Genomic DNA, 25,240 nt, shown 5'->3' on the forward strand with positions numbered 1-25,240 from the left:
AGTATTGTATATATTTTTTCCGAATTATACATTGCAGCCGGTCATATTTAGTTCACATCAGATTTTATTTTACTTAAGATATTTATTATTCATATATTGTCCGACTTTGTTTTAACTAAAACTCATTATATATACTATGCATATACCTATATTTACATATATTTTTTACCTTAATTAAATTTAATTGGCTATGAAAAAATATAAAATTTTTGTAATTAAATTTTATTTCTTATTGCACCGTAATTTTTAAATGTAGATATAGATGAATACTATCGTAATGTATATACGCGTGTGTATATGTAAAAGAAGACCTAATTAAATTCTTGTACTTTCTTAATGACATTGTTTGTTAGTTTGAAAACTAAATGTATTTATTTTAAATTACGAAATTTTGTGTATATGTATAAAGTGTAATGTACCTTATTACACGTATTTAAATATATATATAATATTATATGTTATTTGCAACTTACATACCTATATATACAAAAAATGAAATTTCTTATCAGACATCGTGAGCATTCGTATGCAAAATTTTGTAATTTGTTATTTAAGTACTCAACTAGAATATAAGACGTCTGATGAGAATTTTAAATTTTTTGGAAAATAATTGATTATTAATTTATATATAATTGTATTTTTAAAAATTTTAAAAAATTTGTAAATTTTAACGAAATTGAAGAGTATTAGTGTAGATGTCATATAAAAATTTATTTAGTAGCACAATTTATTTTTAAATATCCAAAATTAAAATAACTCAATAATAAAATTTTTTCGAATTTTGTATGTATTTTACCACTCTCGGAAATAATTATAAATAGTTAGCCCTCTTTGGTTCCTGACAGATTTGAGGAAATACATTTTCAAAACTAGTTTCAAACACTGTTAAAGCAATATAGTATTCAAAATGAAATTGAAAATGAACTTAAAATAAATCTTTTTAATTAATCATTTTTATACAATATTAAAGATATTTTAAATTGTGCATAAAAATTGAAATTACTTTTAAAGATCTTAATGTTAATCAAAAATTTGTTATAATTATGAAGATTTTTAATTAAATTTTTTTAATAGAACAAAACAAACTACAAAAATAGTTTAATTTCTTACAAAAGCTTTGAATATTCAAAAGCAAATATGTCTACAAGGTGACTTACATAGTGGTTGGTACAAGTGCCTTACCTAATGATTGGTAAATAAATGAAGATGTAATTCAAATAGAGAAGCATTTAAAATATCAAAATTTGTTCTTGTTTTTGATTTCGTAAACCTGTTAAAAAGTCTATAATATCTATAGTATCAAATATTGTACAACACAAGTCAAAAAACCACATACGGCTGATCTGCTGTCGAATAAACACAATTTGAGTTGAAAGATATATTTATTTATTAAATGAATATATCTTAAACATGACATAAAAGAAAATCTATATATCAGTTTGATCTATAGATAACCCTTGTACTCTATAAGTAAGATAGATATAAAGTTTTAAGCTGGCTGGAGATTTATTAATACCCATTTTATAAACAAATTTCATTTCATCAACCCTAGCATGAATTTCGTTCGTAACTCTGATATTCGGAAAATTACGATTCATATTGTCAATTCTGAATTACTAAAATTTTACTCCGAACACTCGTAATGGAGTAAAATATTATAAAAATAACCTTCAAAAATCTACAAAAGAAATAATCACACGTAACAAGCATTTTAAAGAAAGTGGTTGTTTTAAATTTTCAACAAATTTCTAGTTATTTTTAGCACTTTTCCAAAAAATTTTTTGAAAAAAGTGCTTATTAGTTTCACTCTGTCCGTCCGTCCGTCCGTCCGTCCGTCCGTCCGTGTGTCTGTTTACAAAACTTCTACACCTTTGAAGATAGAAAGCTGAAATTTAATACGTACATAGATCTTTACTAGAAACTTATTTCCGTAGAACAAAATTTTTACCTATCTCCCCCCCTCTAGAAGTTATACCCCCCCAAAACCCTAAAAATGGCCTTTTTTAAATATTTGTTGCAATGTAACCATAAGCATTTTTGAAATTTTGCAAACGCAGAAAGGCAGTGGCTTGCTTCCCCTTGCGCGGTATACTATAGTTCAACTTAAGAAAAACAAAATGGCCGCTCAAATTTACCGTTATTTAAAGTCCTTTTTTTCCAAATTTTTGATTTCGTTTTTCTTCTAGACCCCTGACTGTACATGCTTGAAATTTTAGGAGCTTTTAGATATTAATAAATAGTTCATTTTGTTAGAAGAAAATTTTTTTCCATCTCCACCCCCTCTCAAGTTATCACCTCTTGAAATTCGTAAAATTTGAATTTTTGACACCTTATATTTCCGAAACCGCAAGCTTTTCCAAATTTTTATAAACGCAAAAAGCTAACGGTAAATTCCGTGAAATGAAAAAATATAATTATTTTTCTTAACTCACACAATTAACCCTTAAAATCGAGCATTATGTTAACCCCTTTTTATATTAATTTTTGCTTTATTTCAGACTGCATATATGCGTCATCCTAAATATATGCAATCCTAGAAATAGTTTTGTATATGAATGAAAATAATTTTAATAGTGTGAAAGGTATACATAGACTGTATTTAAAAGCAGAATTTTCACTTGTTGAAGGGAAAAGTGCTACAATACAAACCATTGGTTTGACCCAACTTTATTAAGAATATTTTCCAGTATTAAAATTATAACTACTTTAATATTATGATTTTGACTTTTCATCAATAACTTATACCAAATACACTTATTTCATGTAATTTAAATTTTAATATTAATTAAATACTAAATAAATGAACTGTACTGCATATGGTTTACCATAATTGAGCGTTTAAATAAATTTATATTGAAATAAAAGTCTTTAAAGAGAAAATTAAAATAATTTATTTGTAAAACTGTAATAAGATCAAAACAATTTTCTTTTAAGAAAAATTCTATTTGAATCCTTTACAAATGAGAACTTGAAAAAAAAAATGAAAAAAGACTTTTATAACCTAATGTCCTAGTTTAACGAAAAATAAATTGAATCAAAAGAAAATTAAAAATTATTTCTTGTACGCACATGTATACATATGTATGTATATTTTTGAAAATATTATCCATACATTCTTATATACATATATAATTATGTACTAAATTCATGTATTTTATAATATAATTTACTAAAAGGAATAATTATTATAAATAACACAAATATATATATATGACCTTTTAAAGTACTAATTAATTTATGGAATGCATACAGGGTAAATGCAAAATGAATGTCATAGTTTAAAATGTTAAAAAAAATTTTAAAATTATATTATATTTTAAAATTTTATAAATAAAATTTCTATCGAATAAATATAACACAACAAATACAATGCAATGTGGGAAAAGAATGATTATATACGAATGTAAGATATGGAAAATAGGTTATTCAATTCTAAAATTTTCATTTTTGATATTGTAAGCACTTATAAAACAAAAGCATTTTGCATTAGAATAAAATATTTAAATCGAAATGGGTATAAATATTGAATACAATAAGGAAGGTTATGTGATGGCACCAAATTTGATCAGCCGAGTTTTTAACGAAAATAAATTTCTTTGTAATGGAGAAGTGCAAATATACACTTTTTGGAGAGATTTCGTTGGTCCGTCGGCTCCATGTAATGTAATTATTAAACAAATCACCGCGGCCGTGAAGCAAAAATTTGAATCTATTGTCGTCCATTAACGACAATCTCTACGACTGTTTCAAAAGTTCATAATAAAATACTTAAATTTTATAAGACAATAATTAAATAATAGCTATGATAGAACGAAATTTTCATTTGTGTTAGGTGCCAGTTACAAATCAGACTAAATCTACTTTTACGAGCATTTATACATCAGATTCTATTTATACTTTTACACCAAACTTTTGACATTATTTTGTTATCTACATCAATTTTTTTAATATTTGTAATCTATAATCTGGCAACAACATTTAAAAAACAAAAATTAACTGATCGAGACAAAACTTTTTTAAAAATTTATTCTCCGCTATGCTATTTTTAAAAATCTGACAGGAAATCGGATTTTTCTATTCTTTTCATCAGATTTTTTTCTAATGTAAAACTTTGATTACACATTAGATTTTCATCATCATCGTAGTTTAAATATGATGTGTAACAGGCACCTTGTATGTGTGCATCTCCTCTCCTTCTCAAGATATAGCCATACGAAGACCAAAACTTTCTATTCAAATGCATGTGATACGTAAGTACATCTTTTTCAGAATGTAAAATTAATTTTTTAAATTACTTGTGATTCTAAACCATTTGATATGAAATTTCTTGTTTTATGAACTAGATTTCTATATATGAGCTTATTAATTTAATAATTTTATACTTTATAATCAGACCACATATATAAATATACCACAATAACTTTCTTTACTTCACACAATTTTAATAAAAGTTACAAACTCAATTAAAATTTTTATTATAATTTTATTTACTATTTTTTTTTTCAATTTATAAAAATTTCTTTCTTAAAAAAATATTGTTAAAATTATAATTAAAAAACAAATATTTGTAAAAATATAGAATTGAAAAAATAACATATTATATACATACATGTATATGTATGTATATACATTAATAAAATAATAAACTAAATAAAGCACTAGTAAAACAAAATAAGAACTATAAATATTTTTTTTTGAGAATTTAATTGAAAAATATAAACAAAAACAACAACAATAATATACACAAAATATACTTACACATGCACAATATATTTTTTTATAATATCATCTACATATAGAATGTTTTAAATATATAATATTTAATTGATTATATAATATATTTATTGAATTCTTCTTCATCTACTATGTTAAGCATTTAATCGAAATTTCTCTAACATTTTTTGAAATGCTGTCTGATTTCCGTTGACTTGAACTTTTCCCTACAATATAATTAAATTAATTTAAATATATATTATATTCAAATTACTTTATATAAATGTACATACATATATTATATATAACAATATTTTTTAATATTAATTTTTACTGCACATTATCTTGTGCATATATATTTATATAACATAATATAAATACCTACATAGATTATTCTTATATTATAAAATACAATAATATTGATGCATTTTATAATATACATTGTATTCACTATACCAACCGTTTCAATAAGATTATCAAAAGAAATTTGTTTAGTTCCAACCAAATAAAAATCATCATCTGAAACATTAATTTCGACATCAGGATTTTCTATAGAACCATCAAATACTTTTAGATTTTTTAAATCTAACACTATATACAGATACATATACATATGTATGTATATAAAATACAAAAAAGAAAAAGAAAAAATAAAATTAAATGAAAGTTTTTACATCTCATAAAATTTAAATAAATATGCAAAAAGATTAAAATGGAAAATTCAAATAGAAATCCCATTAATTTCATGATATATACGATTATATATATATACACATATATGTGTCTATATAATATATATGAATATATTCATCTGTGGCAATAAGACAAAACTGTCTAAATATTGTTTCTAAATTAATGCGGCAAGAGACAAGTTGTTATCAAAATTTATATTGGTACGTATATATATTTTAGACACGTATATGAAGCCTCCCGTAAATGCCAAGAACCAATCGCGTCAAACATTTCGAAATTAAGTTACCTATATTTTTCTATAATATTTATAAGATCTTAGAGTTATTCGCATATAGAACCAAATTTTTCTCGATTCTAAATTTAAATATTTAGAAGAATATTATAGATATGCAATATATTTTTGACAATATTATTTTACTCATAACAATTCCACTATATTGCCGATAAAATAGCAGTGTTTTATGAACATATTTGATTTGCAACTTTTATTTATGGACACAAATTCATAATTAGCATTCTAATACTCTGTTTCTGAAGAGGCCTATAATGCTATAAGTGAGCTTTTAGACAATTTTGCGTTATTGCCACGAATAATAATATTTTTTTATTGTTTTTTTCTTATTACTATTCATATATCACTTACAATAAATTCATATCAATATAACACAATTTCTATATAATTTAATATATTAAAATATTGATATATGTATTTGAAATAAACAAAAGAATTAAAGAAAAAAATAAAATGAAAAATATTTTATAAATTTTTTTTTATTCTCTTTTTTTTCTTTATTTTCTTATCTCATACTTCAAATTTAATAAAAAAATAAAAAAAAAAACACTTACCAACACTTTTAATAAAATTACCATCAGCATCCTTAAAATGAAAGATAAATATATTTGTGAGTGTTCTATTCGAAGGATCTGATTCATTTAATTTTAATTGAATTCTCTCCAAAATTGAATCGCTTTTCATTTTGATAATTTAATATGCAACACCAGTTGTTGTTTTTTTTTTCCTATTATAAATATTGTAATAATATTTATACTGTTATAATTGTATTTTTAATATAGACTAGTATTTTAATAACTAAAATGAATTACTATATGGCTTTTATGTTTTATAACGATTACAATAAATGTTCTACGTTGTAGAATTAATGACATTGTATGCAGTTATGATACACTATATTACAAGCTGTATATATCGCAAATATATACTTAAAAGGGTGATTTTTTCGCAGTTTGATTTTTAATTTTTTTTTCATATACTTAACACTAAACTAAATTTATTTTGCAAAATTGTTGCGAGTACTTTAAAATTATTTAGCAAATAATATTAAATATGAATGCATTGTGGGCGAGCAATTAATGCATTTATATGTTTTAGATTTATAACACCAATGGGCAGTCAAAATTATACAATATTATACAATTTGACGAGCCTTTATATTTCTATAATTAAAACCGTAATTGATTGAACATATATTGTTAAATATCTCGAATGAAGTTTCTATACGCAAAATTATCTCAAAATTGAATATTAAATTTAATTCGGCTGAAACTAGGCAACCGTTTGCAACGCAATCATATTTTAAAAGTACAAGTGATGTTTAAATTAAAATTATATAAAAATTAATATTTTCCATTTTTTTAAAATTTAAAAATCAATTACATAAAAAATTCACCCTATACAATGATATTTTGAAAAGAGTTTACAGAAAAAAATGTAAAACATACTAGGTATAATAGAATTGTGTTGTAATACAATTGGATCTTGATTGACGACGATTGGACGTTTCGAGTTATACTGAATTCACTTAAGGGATTATCAGAGATATCTATATTTTGCACAAATAAAAAAAAATATAATACAATAAAAAAATACGTTATCGTATATTTCGTATTTACAAGTATAAATAGGTATGAAGTATTACAGAAAATAAAAAAATTTCTCAATTGCTTTTTTCTTTTGGTTTTGTTTTTTTTCTTATTTTTTGTCTTTATTATTATTATTATTGAATTCAATTGCTATGCTCTTCAAACTCAATTGTGGTCAATATATTATGATGATAGTATGATGACAGTAAATGGTCAGTACATTTACATAATATATATAGTATAACAATATAGAAATAATATTGTAGATTTAAATAAAATTCAAAAAAAAAAAATTACAAATTGAAATCAATTAAGTTAATTTGCAACAGGTATATTACAATTTCTACGTACGTATATATATATTCTTATAAAAATCTCTTGAAATTTTCTATATGTTCTCTTCAAATATTCTATAGAATTTTATGCATACTCAATTTATAAATATTATATAATAATAATAATAGATTCTTTATAAAAGTGTTACAGAAGATTATCTTAATGTATATATTGGATTGTTCAATTATTATATGAAGATGAAGATTATAAAAAAAGGTGAAATAGATAAAAATAAAACATTTTGGAATTATTTAATTTAATAATGAAAAAAAAAAATATTTTTTTTTTATTCGGTCACCAATAAATTTACATATTAAGTAATTTATATACGATTTATTCTGGTATAAATTTTTCAATATAACTCCTGCGATACTTTGTTAATTGAAGTAAATTGATAATATAATTATTACAGCATTTTGGAAAAAATTTCAAATTTATAATAATCTCTGTTTTACAAAACTTGATTTTAGATGAAGGAACAGCTTATGAGCTATTGCAGAGAAAATTAATAGAAACCAAAGAGGTATTTTAAATTTTTTGCAACATATTGAAAATTATGAGTCCAAAAAGAAATTCAGCCTCGTCTAATAAAAGCTACATTTTCTGAAACTATAGGTATTATTAGAAATTATTAATTATTCAATATTACTTTGATATGCTTAAAATACGGATTGATCATTGAGATTTAAGAAAGTCATAGACCTAAGCAATAAATTATACTTTCTCTCTTCTGTTCTCTGGAAGAATCCTCTATTAAAATTTACACCCCTACAAATATGGTCTGCTATTGTAAAGTTGATTTATTTAATAATTCTGTTGAAACGATTTATATAACTCACCCTCTTCACAACTGCATCGTTTCTTCTCAATTCAAATATTTCCCAGATCAATTTGAATATTAGTTTAAGGTTCAAATATCATTAGGTTTTAAATTATCACCCATTCAACTTATAAATTCAATTTTTGTATACTGCGATGCCACAAAAACTTTCTAATTTGTGTCACTCATTACTAATCTGCAATAATAATTTGGAATATTTTGCTAGTATTAAACGATTTCAAGAATTTTCTGGAAATAATTATTACTTATAATAAATTAATACTGTGTCTGCACATATAAAAATTTCTATAATGGAAACAAATTGAAAAGGCACTGTTCTTTATTCGCTAATATTTCTATTTAATTCTATTATTATTACCTTTAACAATTAAATCATTTTTTACAAGGTCTTAGAAAATTTTCATAATCTTTGTTTTTGTATTATAAATTAAAAGAATTTAACAGAATAAATAATATTTTACTTTCCCAATTTAAAAAATTCTTCTATTTTTTTCTGCACAAATTTCAAAACTTTTTCTAAGCAATTCTTTATTCCACAAATTTCTTTTTTGGCAAAATTAAATCAAAACAATTATAAGGCACATATGTATTTACCAATAAACCTACACACTTATTATGTATATATGTAAATATGTAAATAAAAATCGAATTAAAACCTGTACAAAATTTTTAAAAAATGCCGGTTGTCACGTTCTCGTAAATAAATTTTTATATTGTTGTCAATTAGAAAGTATAATATATTAAATTAGTAAAGTGTGTATACATGTATATTAAAAGAGGTTTTGGAGTCAATTAATATTTTCCGGTACTTCTTAAAAATATTACACTTACTTTTATATTTTAAAAGCATGAGTTCTTAACTTTTAAACAAAATATATTTGGCAATTGTTCTTACATTTTATATATCAATTTTATATATTAATATTAAGGACGGAATCCCTATATAAAAAATATTCAAAATTCCTTAAGTTTTGGTTATAATTTACACATAATATTTTACATGTATTTACATATTCACATATCATTGACAATATATAGTTGTCGAATTATACAATTAGTATTTCTAAAAAACCATATACACATAGGAAAATATTTTGCGATCTTTCTATAACTTCCATAAACTTCCATTATTTTAATATTGCAAATTGTAAATTCAAAACCAAATTAAATCTAACAAAATACCAAATATTTAACTGTGAAATTTTACACATTTCTTAAACCTAATATATATTTTGTCATATTTATATACTACGTTCTTATTATTGTATGGTATCTTACGGCATTTAAGTCATATTATTCCTGTTTACCACAAGTTGTTCAAAAAGTAAAACAAACTACTTAAATACCTTTGAATACCTTTCAAAATATGTACGAAATGATATTCAAAAGATTTTCAAAATGATAAAATTATTTTCGTTTTATAAAATTTGATTTTGCAAGTTTTGCAAAATAATGTTTCTATTGATGTAGATTAGATTATACAAAATTCAATATTAAATAATATTTTGCCTATTAGTTTGTATGTATGTGTTCAAAATATACTTTTCATTTCAGTATTCTAAAGATTTTAATTTTTCCTTCATATCTTATCATTTAGAACAGTCAATATTTTATTGTACAAATAACTTTTTTCACGAATACTTTATATATTTACGTTACATGTACAAATTTAAATGTGCATTTGTCATTTTATTTACAGAATATCCTTGATATCCAAATTGCAATGAAAAAAAAACTTGTTACTAAAGTTTAACTGCACCAAGGTATTATTACAATAGTAAAACTTAAAAAAAAAACATAAATTTAATTTTTAACTTTAATATTATGTGACATAATAATTCATTGGCCACAAACTCGAGTCAAGACAAAAATGAGAGAATATGTATACAAGTAAATTCTCCGTTTATATGCTCACAAATTTTCGTAGGTGTCTACGACTTTTGTAGTCGGACTTATTGTCAAATACAAAAATCGCTTAAATCGAAATAGTATCTTGCAATGTGCACTTGCAATAATCGCCTAAATCGATTTAGAACAAAGAACATCTTATTTCTTAGTTTTTTGACAGATCACTCATTTCGAGATTGATTCTTATTGCAAATCAAAATTAATGACAAATTTTTTATTATGTATGAATTTTTAAAACCGTTTATATCGCGAATTAAGCTTTTATTGCAAAAATAAATTTAAGTTTATTCAAATACTAACTTGATTTATGATTTTGACATTTTATTGTATTCATTAAAAAAATACTATATTATAAAACCAATTTGAAAACTTTTATAATTAACAAATCTTAACAAATTCTTCCTTAATACTATAAGCTAGATTTTTACTAAATACAATTAAATTTTTTAGCAATTTGTATACTACAATATACGTCACAGATATATACATTGCATAATACAAAATTAATATTGCATTTTGGATATCAGGGTATATTTTATTCATCAATATCATACAAGAATGCATATTATGCATATGTATACATTACTTAAATATCTTTATATACGTAATATCGTTGAATAATATTGGAAATAAAATTGAGAAGATTTACTAAAAATTAAATTTTATTTTTCTTCTTCTTATCTAACTACTTATACAAATAGCTATAGGTATACTATAAAAAATATTTAAAAGTTTTGTCTAAAGACATTTTAATTTCTTGAATTAGATACTCGTAATATATATAGATATATATATTATATAATTTAGGGACTTCTATTCAAAAATCTGAAATATTTCTTATATTCAGTTATATCTATATATATACGTATATACACATAGTTTAAATAAGCACACATCACTTTAATTAAAATATTCAATTTAATTTTTTTTTTCTTTCAAATTTTATTTATGGAATTGTTTTTTCTTTTTTTCTTTCCTATATAATGTAATTAAATTCATTATTAAATCTTATAAATATATATATAATTCTAATACTATAAATAATATAATTTATGTAATGAAATATTATGCACATATAGCTACATGTACCAAAGTATGTATGTATACAAAAAAAATTTTTGTTTCATTGAAAAATAAATTTTATAATCAATATAAAATAATTCATGAATTCATTAAAAAAAAAAATATCAATAAATGTATGTATGCATGTGTGTACAATAAAACTTATAAATAAATATTCAAAAATAAATATTATTTTAAAATTTTATATTAAATCTAACACATAGTATAATAAATATAGCTAGTATGTACATAATAGTAAAATATAATATTGGATAATGCGAAAAATATGTATATAAATATAATATGATACAATTGTTTTAAACTTAATATTAAATATATTATTATACAATTTAAATAATTACAATTTTAAAAAAAATATAAAAAATCTTATGATGAAAAAAATGTTAATCACACAAATTGCTTTGAAAAATTTTACTTACATTTTAAATATTAAAGTGAAATTTAATCAGAAAAAAAATATAATGGAAAAATTTTTTTAAAAATTTTATAATTCTAATAAAGTATGCGGTAAATCTAAATAATTATTATTATTATTATTACTTGTATTTGTTATTGTATAATTCCAATTTATATTAAAATTATTATTTTCATTATTAATACAATCAATTTCATCCCGTTCATCTAAATTTTCGATCATCGATGACGAAATTATTTGTGATGAATTATCAATTTTAATACGTTTTATTAATGTTGTATCATTATTACAATAATTATTATCATTTAATCTTTTATTATATGAATTTTTTTCAATATTATCATTTAAATTTGTTGAATTCATTAATAATTTTTCAAAATTAAGATATGAATAATCATAACCAAAATTATAATCATTTGAACTATTAAATGATTTTTCACTACTACTTACAATTTCATCATATTTTGAATATTCTGATAAATTATTTTGTGCGTTATTGTTATTATTATTATAAATATTTTGATTAATATTATTATTATTATTATTATTATTATTATTATTATTATTATTATTATTATTATTATTATGTTGATTTATTGGTATTTTTTCATAATTTATTTCATTACTAATAATATATGAATTATTATTACTATTATTAATATTTTCATAATCAGAAACTAAATGAAAATTATTATAAAAATCATCTAAACAATTTGAATTTTGTTTTAAATTTTCAGAATAATTCGGTGATTGTTGAAATACTGTTGATGTTGGTGATGCTGTTATTGATGTTGTTGATGTAATTTGTTCATAATTTGAAAATGACATTAATTTTTTAACAATTTTATTATGATCATCTTCAAAATCAATTATTGTTGAATTATTTGAATTATTTGGACTTTTATATGATGGTTCACGTGGTTCCAAAAATACTTTATTATTTTCTAATAATTTCGGTCGAATTTTATAATTTGTTGGTGATGATGATGATGATGATGATGATGATGATGACGATAACGATGATGATGAAGATGTTGATGATGTTGGTGTCATACTAACTTGATAATGTTGTTGTTGATTTAATTTAATTTCTTTTGCACTATATGCATTTGATAAAGTTTTAGTTTGTTTTTTAAATTTCATACGACGATTTTGAAACCAAATTTTTACTTGTCTCTCAGAAAGATATAATCTTTGACCAATTTCGATACGTCTCGGTCGACATAAATATTTATTTATATGAAATTCTCTTTCTAATTCAATTAATTGAACACTTGTAAATGCTGTTCTTGAACGTTTTTGTTTCAAATTTGTTAAATCTTCATCATTAATATTATTTAATGATTTTTCATTAATTTCTTCACCGGATATTGGTGACCAGATTTCATAACCATTATTAGTTGGATCTTCTTCCAAATATTTATCCTGTAAAGGTGAGATAAAAATTAATAATTAATATTATCCTTAATTTTGATTTTTCTTTTTTTTAAACATTTAATAATTAATTTATTAATGCCTAAATAAAAAAATTTATTATTACTTACATTTTTTAAATAATTTTTATAAATTGGTGAATATTTTTCAATATCTTTTATTTCATTGTTTTGAATCATTTTGCTTGTTTTTTTTTTATTTTAGTCCTTTAGATTCACAATTATAATAGTTTAAAAACTTTCTTAAAATTTAACAGTATATTATAACTCTTCTCTTACACAAATGTGTCTAAAACTGATAGTAGAAAAAATGTGACAAGGACTTTTATATAAACACTTTGAAATCAAAAATAAAAAAAAAATATATTTTAAATGAGAGGGGATTAAACTCATATTTAAATCATAAAATAGTTGAATGTGTATAAAAACTAAATAATATAGGTCATTAACCTTAACCTAACATTTTTGAATAATATCAGGAACCAATGTCTCATAGACAATGTCTTGTCTATATTACAAAAATCAAAGAGACTAAAAATTTTTATTTAATCATAATAACTAACCCGAAAATTTTTTACACCTGTAACAAAATGATATAGTTTACCTGTTAAAATTGTTTTTAACTAAACATGGCAAATTTATTACCTGAGTCGACGGGCAAAATAAAAAGTCTTTTTTAAAAAAAATTATATTATGCTTACAAATATTATTTTAAGCAGATTTTTATTTTAACACTCTAACAACAATTATATAATAAGCAAGAGACAATATTTATATTTTCGGATTTATGATTACTTGTAGTCTAATATGAATTATAAATGGATGCCGCATATTCATTAATACATAAAACATTATTAGTTTATTTAAATATAGGCGCATGCATAACGAATTTTATATTCAAACACTTGTTATATTGTTATTTCTATACAATATGCCTGCCTATATACCTTAAAATTCTGACCTAAATTAATAAAAAAAAAATTTGAACTCTTTATTTTTATAATTGTATACATGGTTAATAAGTCATTTGTATATTGTAATTTGCTACTATACTATATAGTTTTAAGTATGACGCGTCAATTGTATTTTGTATACTAACTGGTTTAAGAACTAATGATTAAGACACCATACAAATAGTTTCTTTCTTTCAATAATATAGTAATAATAGCTTTTGAATGCATTGATTGTAGTCAAAGACGATTTTATTTTTGTTGATGTTTTAAGTGAGATCGTTTATGAATTGAAATTTGCATTGAAATTTCAACTATATTGCAAAAAATTATGAAAATTATTGATTTACGAAAAATTTCAATTGAAGTATTTAATTAAAAGAAAAAATAGCTATTAATTTTAGTACAGCTTCTTTCGAAAGCTTTACTTTAAATTTTGAGTTTTTAGAAACGTAAAATAATATTATACCATAAAAAAAATTTGAGATAAAACAACTAATTTGTAGGTAGTTTTTTTTTACTCAAAAACTCCACTCTTTCTTCTTCGAACGAGAAGAAAAATGAGAGATTTAATTGTTTTTACGGCTATTTTCAGGTAAAAAAGTAAATTGCAGACAGTATTTTTACTCAAAAACTTCACTCTTTCTTATTTATAAATAAGTAATTTAAAAGTTTTTACGGTAACTCTCTTAAAAGTTAAAGTTCTCCGGTAGGTTTACCCAAAACAAATAGTTGATAGAAATCAAAATCTATGCAAAAATTTTTAACGAAAAAAATAACATAAAACGGTAATACTTTTTCATAATAAATATAAACAATAATATTACATTACTCATAACATGAAAATAAATAATTTAAAAATTATTGCTTTAATAATTTCGAACCACAAAAAAAAAATAAAAAGAATAAATAACATATTTATTATTATTTATTACATTTTAAACGTGTAATAATTGTGAATAAATATAACAAATATATATATGTATGCATGTATGTATATATTTATTGTTATAGTCCTTTTTAAACATGAATGAAAGTTATGTAAATATTTTTTGTTTACATTGAAAAATTTTAATAATAAGACATTTAATTATATGTATACTTATTATAAAGTCAGTGTATATATGGGAAAATTATATTGCATGTAAGTATGTCTGTATAAAAGAAGGAAAAATATACTTGTATAACAAGAATATGCCATAAATACGAAATAGAATACAGAAGGAATATTATGGACAACTTTCTTACCAATTACTTATGGTAAAGAAGAACAATTTAAAATCTAATTAACTTTTAATATTTCTTTTTTTTTCGACTGATTGTCATGCAACTTAATTATATATGAATTTTATACTTAGTATTTTAGTATTTATAGACATACTTTTAAAACGATGTTATAGAAATGACAAATTTGGCAGACGATGACATATTTTTTTTTTTGTTTCTCTTTTTTAATTTTCTTATAAGTACTAATAATATAAGAGAACTTTATAGAATTTTCTCTTTTTTTTTTTTTGTATGTTATTAAATTTTAATTAAAAAACGTTTTAAATTTTAGAAAACACGATTAACATAGTATCTAGAGTTATATATGTAAATATATAGAATAAAATATTCGCGTATAATTTTTTAATTACGCGATTATGAAAAATTGTTCTTATTTTTTTTTTTTTTTTTTTACGAAAATTTTTCAATTAGAAAAGAAAGGACTTTTTTTTTAAATAAATGTTTTGTATAATGGTAAGTAAATTTTAATGAATATGTTAAGTAATCAAGTACAACATATATATATATATATATATATATATATATATATATATATATATATATGTTTTGTTATTAATTAACAATTTTAAAGTAATTTAAATTAATTTAGAAGTTTAATAACAAAAACGAGTATAACTTTTTATTTAAAATTCTATATTATTTATTAAGTGAATATTAATTGAGAAGATTAATTTTTATATATTTATTTTTTAAATTAATTATTTAAAGATTAAGTTGAAAATTTTAATTAATATATATATTGAATATATTTAGTTTTAATAATTTAGAATAATATTGGAATTTAATTTGAGCGCGCATATACTTTAATTTTTGTATATACATTTTAAATATTTTTTGTGAGAGTAAATTTTCTGCAATTTCATATGATAATTCAGAAATAAAAAAAAATTTAATATTTTTATTTAAAAAATTTAATATTTATTAAAATTTCATATGTAATATATAAAAAATTTTTGATTTTTTAATAATTGAATTGTTTATATTGAATTTTAAGAACAACTTGTAATATTATGTAATAAATAGGTATTACCAGATCCATAAAGGATTAAGATAGATTTCTCAAAAGAAATTTGTGCTCAATGACGATCAATGATGAAATTTTTGTGCTAATTGACCACGTCAACCAACCAACTAATTTCATATACAAGAGGAGCGTAACGAAAACTTAAATATGAATTACACTGTAAATGGAAATATTTTTCATGGTTCTTTTTGAAATTTCGTGAACATTTTATTTCTTTAAAGAAAAATCTTATTTTATATTTTAAATATTTTTATTATTAAATTAATTATATTTTAAATGATACTATATGTATATACATAGTACATTTTTCGTTACATGGAACTATACACCCATACACTATAATGAAAAGAATGCATGTATCTGCTTATTATTTAATTATATGAATTTATTATACAGATTTATTATACGGCTTTAAGTATAGCTTTAATTTTTTTAATAAAATAAAATAAAACTTTAAACACAATTTTTAGAGAAAGAAAGAATTCGCTTATCTAGAAAACCGAACTCAAAGTAACTTAGTTTTATGTTTCTAAAACAAATTTATTTTTATAGTATCATGCTACAAATAAACATAGTTTTTTCTTTAAATAAAATTTCACTTAAAAATATCTCTATCTATATTCAATAGACAAAAATGGAGTTAATAAGAATTAGGTAAAGATATGACAGATATATAGTATAAGTAAGTATAACAGTATATATAGAAATAATAAAGTATAATTGTTATACATATATATATGCATATTTGTTAAAATATTAAATAAAATAATAAACTCAAATTTATACTGTCTAAACTATAAATAAATTATAATAACAATTAATAAACGATTAAAATAACAAGTTTTATAAACTTAATTTCGAATTATATCAAAAAATTCAAATTATTAATTGAAAATTTTTCTCCATATTTCAAAAACAAATTAAATGAAAATTATTTTTGAAAGCAAACACAGAATTATTGAAATCGGTCGGAAATTGTAATAGTCTTCAAAAGAAATGAAAAATTGATTTTATTTTTGCTAAGGAACAATAAGAAAGATTTAAACATGTCAATGTAATGAAAAATTTCAATAAATTACAAACAAAATTTTACAATCGTAAAACTAGCTACCATCATTCATAATACAATTATAATTTAGAAAGTAAATCTTAAACGTTATCAAACATAGACAACGATTTTTTTATTTAAATTTATTTAAATTGATTTACTTTGTTAGTTATGCTGTCAATCGCTTGAAAATGTCTTAAATTTTTAACGACATCTATAAACCAATTGCAAATTTAAGATATTGTGGAATGTGTACTAAAAATAAAATTCATTTATTTGAAATTTCTGTTTGCTGGGTTTTTAAGAAATTACTTTGAAAAATTATTCCGAATCAACAATAATTTATTTTTTAATAAAACTTAAAAAGATTACTAGTTTTGTATTCGTAAAATCATTAAAATTTTATTTAACGTGATATTTTTGTGAAAATTTAATGATAAAAGTCAAATATATATTATAAATTACGTAAAATGTTATTTTTTCTTTAAATTGGTAAGCATATCAAATTACTTGTTCAATTTACTTGTAGAAAAAATAGCTTGTTAGTTGAGCAGACAATGAAATGACAAATATTTCAGTGTTTCTTATGTATTAGAATTTTCTTGGCCAATTTAACTTTCCTGTGTAAACGTTGCGTTGTGTCTCATTCAAATACAATGTAAAACTAATACAAGGTATTCACAAACAAGAAATAAATACTAAATAGAACTATTCTATTGTGAATTTGGGTAAATTGTGTTACATCAAAAATAATCTTTTTATACAAATTATAAAATAAATCCAAATCCTTCATCAAACAAAAATTAAAACTAGAAGTCAAAACTCTGTGAAAAGAACTTCAGCTATTCAAAAAAGCAAATAATATCAACAAAAAACTAAATGTATAAATACAAATGAAATAATCAAAACAATACGCAGAGTTCCAAAAGAATAAAATTGTTATCAGTAATATTGGAAAATTATCAAAAATTATTTAATGTGAGTTTATAAAAAATTATTTAGAAATAAAGTGAATTAATTTCAAATTTTTTGATTTTATTGTAAAAATTTTGATATTTTTCACTTTTATTTTAGCTTTATTTTAAAATTAAAAAACTTTTCAAAGTTCATTCGTTTAGAACGTAGATAAAAAAAAATTTTATGTGTAAATTAAAGCAAAACAAAGAAAGATGAAATTTACATATTTTTTTCTATTGAATGTGATATTTTTACTCATAAGCCAAGTAAAGGCGAATATTTTAAATAAAATATATCATTATCAACCAGAACAAATCCATATAGCTTTTGGAGAAAATAGTAACGAAATTGTTGTCATATGGTCTACACTAGATGCAACAAATGAATCAATTGTTGAATATGGTTTGGATGGTAATACTTTAGCTGAAACAGGAACTGAAACTTTATTTGTTGATGGAGGAAACAAAAAACGATCTCAATATATTCATAAAGTAATACTCAAAAATTTGATTTCGGACGCAAAATATTGGTATCACTGTGGAAGTAATCTAGGATGGTCAGCAGAATTTTGGTTCAGAACACCAAAACATGATAATAACTGGTCGCCTCGTTTAGCTATTTTTGGAGATATGGGCAATGAAAATGCACAGTCTTTGGCAAGGTTGCAGGAGGATACTCAAAACAATATGTACGATGCTATTATACATGTAGGAGATTTTGCCTATGATATGGATTCGAAAAATTCGAAGATTGGTGATGAATTTATGCGACAAATTGAAACAATTGCGGCGTATGTTCCCTATATGGTTTGTCCAGGAAATCATGAAGAAAAATATAATTTCTCTAATTATCGTGCTCGATTCAGTATGCCAAACGGGGCTGAAAGTTTGTTTTATAGTTTTGATCTTGGGCCAGTTCATTTTATAAGTTTTTCAACAGAAGTTTACTATTTTTTAAATTATGGAATTAAATCATTAGTGAATCAATATGAGTGGTTAGAAAAGGATTTGGCAGAGGCATCAAAACCAGAAAATCGTAAGCTACGTCCTTGGATTATTACTTATGGCCATAGACCAATGTATTGCTCAAATGGCCATGGAAATGATTGTACTAAATTTGAAACATTAATTAGAGTAGGACTTCCATTTACACACTTTTTTGGTTTAGAAAGTTTATTTTACAAATATGGAGTTGATGTTGAAATTTGGGCTCATGAACACAGTTATGAAAGACTTTGGCCAATTTATGATTATAAAGTATATAATGGTAGTCTTGAAAACCCATACACCAATCCAGGGGCCCCAGTCCATATTACAACTGGATCTGCTGGCTGTAAAGAAGGTAGAACACCATTTCCAAATGAAATTCCTGAATGGAGTGCATTTCAGAGTCAAGATTATGGTTATACGAGAATGAAGGCCTTCAATAATACTCACTTATTTTTTGAGCAAGTATCTGATGATAAGAACGGTGCAATAATTGATTCATTTTGGATAATTAAGAACAATCACGGAAAATATAATGTATCCGAATAAAATGAAATTACACGAAATAGAAATTAAAAATTGTTTTTATAAATAATGTAGTTGGCAAATATGAAACTCATTTTTTTAATTACATTCATTATTATAACGAATAAATCCCGGAAAAATTGATATTATTTCAAAATATAATTTTAACTTAAAGCATTATTCTTTCTGGTTTTTTTCTAAATATTTAAAACACATAATTATATTATGAGTTTTATGCTAATCTTCCATCATTTTTGAAAATAAGTTTCTATGACACATCATTCAGATTAAATAAAAAAAATGCATCTTGTCTCCGACAAAAACGAAATCTCTTTGTTTGCCACAATCTTGCATAAATAAAACAAAGGAATTTTGTAATCAAGTAAAGTTCAAGTTTTTTGTTGAAATAAAAAAACATGATAACATAAAATTTGCGTACAAACTAATTAAAATTATACTTACATAATATACATATATACATAAACATAACAATAATTATCTAAAAACGCGTTCAAAATATGATTTTCTGAAAATCTAAAAGCAAGACTATAAAATAAACTGTTTAGATTAAAGCCAAAATTGTTTTTTACAAGCTTGCAAATGTAAGAAACAAAACCGTTTCCTTTTTTCAGACAGCCTGTATATAAAATTAATATTACAATTGAGTCTTAAATTATTAAATAGTTTTTCGACATTTAATTTGAATGAGTCTTCCATTTACAAATTTTTCAACTACCTTACAGAACGCTTAATTTTGCATTTTATTTTACACCTCCCTTTTCCATTTTCGTCATCTTTTTGATTTTAAATTTTTATTTAAACTCACCTATGCAAGAGCACACATCTACAACATTAATATTAATATTTTTAATTAACAAACTTATTTTTAACCGCAATTTATTTTTTTTACAGGTGAGAAATTTCAAAAAATAATAAATAGTTGCCTTCCTTAAAGAAAAATGAAAATCTTAATTATTTTGACTAGTATTTTACATATTTACACTTTTAAACCTATTGCATTTAATTTGGAAAAAGTTTATCACTACCAACCTCAACAAATTCATATTGCTTTAGGAAACAACATAAATGAAATCACAATAACATGGTCAACATTTGATTCAACAAATGAATCAATAGTCGAGTATGGAATTAATGGTAACATATTAACTGCAACAGGAAGTGAATTACCTTTCGTAGACGGTGGTTCAAAAAAACATACTCAATATATTCACAAAGTTACATTACAAAATTTAAAACCAGATATGAAATATTGGTATCACTGTGGTAGTAATCTGGGTTGGTCAGCGGAGTTTTGGTTTAAAACTCCAAGATTTGATTCAAACTGGTCACCTAGTTTTGCTATATTTGGAGATATGGGCAATGAAAATGCGAAATCTCTTGCACGTCTTCAAGAAGACACTCAAAGACAAATGTATGATGCAATACTGCACGTTGGTGATTTTGCATATGATATGGATACTGAAAATGCTGAAATTGGGGATGAATTTATGAGACAAATTGAAACAATAGCAGCATATGTCCCATATATGGTTTGTAGCGGTAATCATGAAGAAAAATACAATTTTTCGAATTATCGTTCCCGATTTAATATGCCGCATAACAATGATAATTTATATTATAGTTTCGACATAGGGCCAATACATTTTATAGCATTTTCTACCGAAGTTTACTATTTTTTGAATTACGGCATTAAATCATTAGTAAAGCAATATGAATGGTTAGAAAAAGATTTAAAAGAGGCTACAAAACCAGAAAATCGTGCAATCAGACCATGGATTATAACTTTTGGTCATAGGCCAATGTACTGCTCAGATTTAGATGGTGATGATTGTACAAAACATGAAACTCTTGTTAGAAATGGATTACCAGTTCTTCATTTCTTTGGTCTTGAAGACTTATTTTATAATTATGGAGTTGATGTGGAAATTTGGGCTCATGAACATAGTTATGAAAGACTTTGGCCCATATATGATTATAAAATATATAATGGTAGTCTTGAAGAACCATATACAAATCCTGGTGCTCCTGTTCATATTATAACAGGTTCAGCTGGTTGTAAAGAAGGAACAGATACTTTTCCAGACAACCCTCCAGAATGGAGTGCTTTTCATACTACAGATTATGGATATACTAGAATGAAGGCTTTTAATAAAACACATTTATATTTCGAACAAGTATCAGACAACAAATCTGGTTCTATTGTAGATTCATTTTGGATAATTAAAAACAATCACGGCAAATATAAATAATGAAAAAGCATATATAGAAACTACGAGTACGTAGTATTTAATGGTATCAATTTTGTTTTTTTAGTAGCACAAAGGACAGCATCATGTATTTGAAAAATAATTGAAATTTTTTTAATTAGAATTTTTAATTAAGATTTTTTCTTTTTCTATGCCTACATATGTATATACTTAATATCTGTGTTTTTCAAAGCTTTGGCTGTAAAATTTAAAGACATTTTGTATTAAATATTTAATTTTGTATTAGAAAAATATTAAAGATACGTACATATTTCAGTATTTTATACAATTTTTAAGAATTAATCGTAATAAATAATGAACTAAGGTATATGTATTACGCACATACACACATATTCTTGTATGAATTTTACTTTTTTCAATTTAGCTTTTTAATTGATTAAGATAGAAAAATAATATATTCATGATTTCGAATGGTATATCAAATTTTCATTTTATAAAACATTTAATGCTTCTTCTATTTGGATGATTGTATAACAAATAACTCGGATTTGAATCATTTAACTGGATTCTTCTTTTATTTTCTTAATTTCAATTCCAAATTTAAGAATTTTTTATTATAATTTTCTCACTTCATTTACTTTTATGTATAGATACTTACCTATACTTTATTTCATATTGCATGCATATGTGAAAATTAATCTAAAAGAAAGAAGCGGTCCACTGTCCTATTTATACCAAATATAGGTGTATATATTATAAGCAGCTTCGTTAAGACTAAACGTTATTTTCATGTGTAGGAGTACTTGTATTAAAAAAATCAAAAAGAAGAATAAATTCTGTGAAAGTTTTGGATACGTTAAAGAATAAAATTTACAACATTTATATCAACTTTCAGTTACATTTCAACTCTTGGTTAAGCACAAGTTTTTTTTTTGTTTCCAAATTAATGTAAAATAACAAAAATGTGGAAATTTATATCATTTCTATTATTTATTGCAATTACTTTCGCTATCAAAGGAATAAATGGTATTTTAAAATAAATATGTATTGAAAAAAGTTATATCTAAATAAGTGTACCACATCATAGAACTCCTGTAGAGATCAAAACTAAAATTTCTTAAATATAAAAAACAAAATATTGAGAATCAAATATTCATTACAAAAATATTTATTCTTATAATTATCTAATCTATTAACTATCAATCTAAAATATAACTATTTTAACAGGCTAAGAAACCCCTACATTTCTATACAAATTCAAATACTTAGAATACAAATTTCTGTTTGATCAAATTAAATATTCGCGTGACTTACCAAGATGAAAACTATTCGGTTATACTATAAAATTAATGAAATTTGCCATAGCTAAATAAAAAATTATCATAATTTCTAATGTTCAAAAATTTATTATTACAAAGTACGTTTTTAAATTATTATTTTGCTATAATGAAATAAAAACTGTCATAGTTTCGATATGAAGGATTTTCTGGACAATTTGGAAATCTGTTATTTCGAGAATTTCTTTTTTTTTCGAGAATTTCTTTCTTTATTTTATTTTTTGAAGTAATAAAACTGGTGGAAATCTTTAATTATATTTTACATCTTTAATTTTAAAAAACGTAATTATTAAAAATCCTTATCATATCATTGTTCAATTATAGGCAAGACTGAGATACTGCAAAAGGGTCGACAATATGGTGGCTGTCCATTATGCGATTCTTCTGTTTACTCATACTGTGATTTTAAAGTTAATCATGATGCTTGCTGTTGCAACGCACAAAGTAATCTTAAAATAAATTTAAAAAAGTTTTTTAATTATATGATTATTATTTTAGTAACTGGACAATCTCCATTATTGCCTGCATGTCAGTATACCAACTGTTCAATATTTTACGCAAAATCTTGTTATGAACACCTTCTTATTCGAACATGTTGTTGTGAAAGCCCTTTTCAAAAAAAATAATTCAATACACATACATCATATTATAACAATTTGGAAAATGAATAGGTATGTAAGGAAGATATTTAACTACATTGTTTTATATGTACATATCCTTATCCTTATTAATATTATATACTCAGTTTTAGAAATACGAGTAACAAACAAAAACAACAGCCTAATCGCTCATAATTTAAAAGTGGCCATCATTAATTTCAGAAATTTCACCAGCGTCATTAAATTTAATATTGGTATTAAAAGTTTTTAATTACATAGTATTCCCTACCTATTATATTTTTTCAGAAATTGTATTAATTGTAATTTTTTGTGTAAATTTTTTTTAGTTAAGATTAAAGTAATTATTTTAATAAATAAATGAAATCAATTCGCTTCAATATTTTGCGTAATATTGTTATATTAAACTTTAATTTTATTTATTTAGTTTTCTCAAAATGTTTTGTAAGAGATGCTGAAATCTTCTAAAAATTTTTTTAGCCTTATAAGTTTTCCATATTTTAATCATTTTTCCACATTTTACGCATATAGTAAGTGTCTTTCTTCAATTTCCAACTCCTTAATATCTAATTTACATCTAATTTTTTCAAAATACGAACTTAGATAATCTTACTCACCACTCTTCTAGTCTACATATATGTAATTGCTGTTTCTTTTAAATCTGAATAACGCCTAAAAATTTTTACTAAAAATTCTTGTAATTGATTAAGCCACAAAATATTTTTACTACAAATATACAATACCAGTGTGTTTTTTTTATTAATTACCTTTCGATTTCCTATTTTCATTATTTTTTTAAATTGGCTAATAATCTTTAGACAAAATTTTTACCTTACCTTGCATTCGTATTTAAATTACATCTTGTTTTAAGTTGACAAAGAAATGTTAATATTTGTAAACAAAAACAAATAATTTAGTATTACTATTTTTGTTATCTTTAATAATTTTTAAATATGTATATTATTAAAATTTTAAAAT

At 22.6% G+C, this 25,240-nt stretch overlaps 3 protein-coding genes across 5 annotated transcripts; 2 read left to right on the plus strand and 1 right to left on the minus strand.

Annotated features, from left to right (window-relative positions):
• Positions 1-4,463: 4,463 nt before the first annotated feature.
• Positions 4,464-7,204, minus strand: LOC129609737 (uncharacterized). Of its 2 annotated transcripts, XM_055521850.1 has the most exons (4): positions 7,147-7,204; positions 6,253-6,425; positions 5,174-5,304; positions 4,464-4,940 (listed from the first exon to the last, which is right to left on the minus strand). In XM_055521850.1, exons 2-4 carry the CDS (start codon positions 6,380-6,382, stop codon positions 4,869-4,871), a joined length of 333 nt encoding a protein of 110 aa, XP_055377825.1. In that variant the 5' UTR covers positions 6,383-6,425; positions 7,147-7,204; the 3' UTR covers positions 4,464-4,868. The 2 variants fall into 2 exon arrangements, with proteins under 2 accessions (XP_055377825.1, XP_055377826.1); XM_055521851.1 differs by lacking the exon at positions 7,147-7,204 and having other exon boundaries at positions 5,174-5,232; positions 6,253-6,447.
• Positions 7,205-18,453: 11,249 nt separating this feature from the next.
• LOC129609532 (acid phosphatase type 7-like) lies at positions 18,454-20,260 on the plus strand. Its single transcript, XM_055521498.1, has 2 exons — positions 18,454-18,590; positions 18,687-20,260. Exon 2 carries the CDS (start codon positions 18,782-18,784, stop codon positions 20,102-20,104), a length of 1,323 nt encoding a protein of 440 aa, XP_055377473.1. The 5' UTR covers positions 18,454-18,590; positions 18,687-18,781; the 3' UTR covers positions 20,105-20,260.
• On the plus strand, positions 18,471-24,076 carry LOC129609533 (acid phosphatase type 7-like). Of its 2 annotated transcripts, XM_055521500.1 has the most exons (3): positions 18,471-18,590; positions 20,993-22,376; positions 23,970-24,076. In XM_055521500.1, exon 2 carries the CDS (start codon positions 21,040-21,042, stop codon positions 22,348-22,350), a length of 1,311 nt encoding a protein of 436 aa, XP_055377475.1. In that variant the 5' UTR covers positions 18,471-18,590; positions 20,993-21,039; the 3' UTR covers positions 22,351-22,376; positions 23,970-24,076. The 2 variants fall into 2 exon arrangements, with proteins under 2 accessions (XP_055377475.1, XP_055377474.1); XM_055521499.1 differs by lacking the exon at positions 23,970-24,076 and having other exon boundaries at positions 20,993-22,688.
• The last annotated feature ends 1,164 nt before the right edge of the window (positions 24,077-25,240 follow it).

The sequence above is a fragment of the Condylostylus longicornis genome, unplaced genomic scaffold (genome assembly GCF_029603195.1).
Source record: "Condylostylus longicornis isolate FDR11 unplaced genomic scaffold, ASM2960319v2 ptg000040l, whole genome shotgun sequence".
NCBI classification, from domain to species: domain Eukaryota; kingdom Metazoa; phylum Arthropoda; class Insecta; order Diptera; family Dolichopodidae; genus Condylostylus; species Condylostylus longicornis.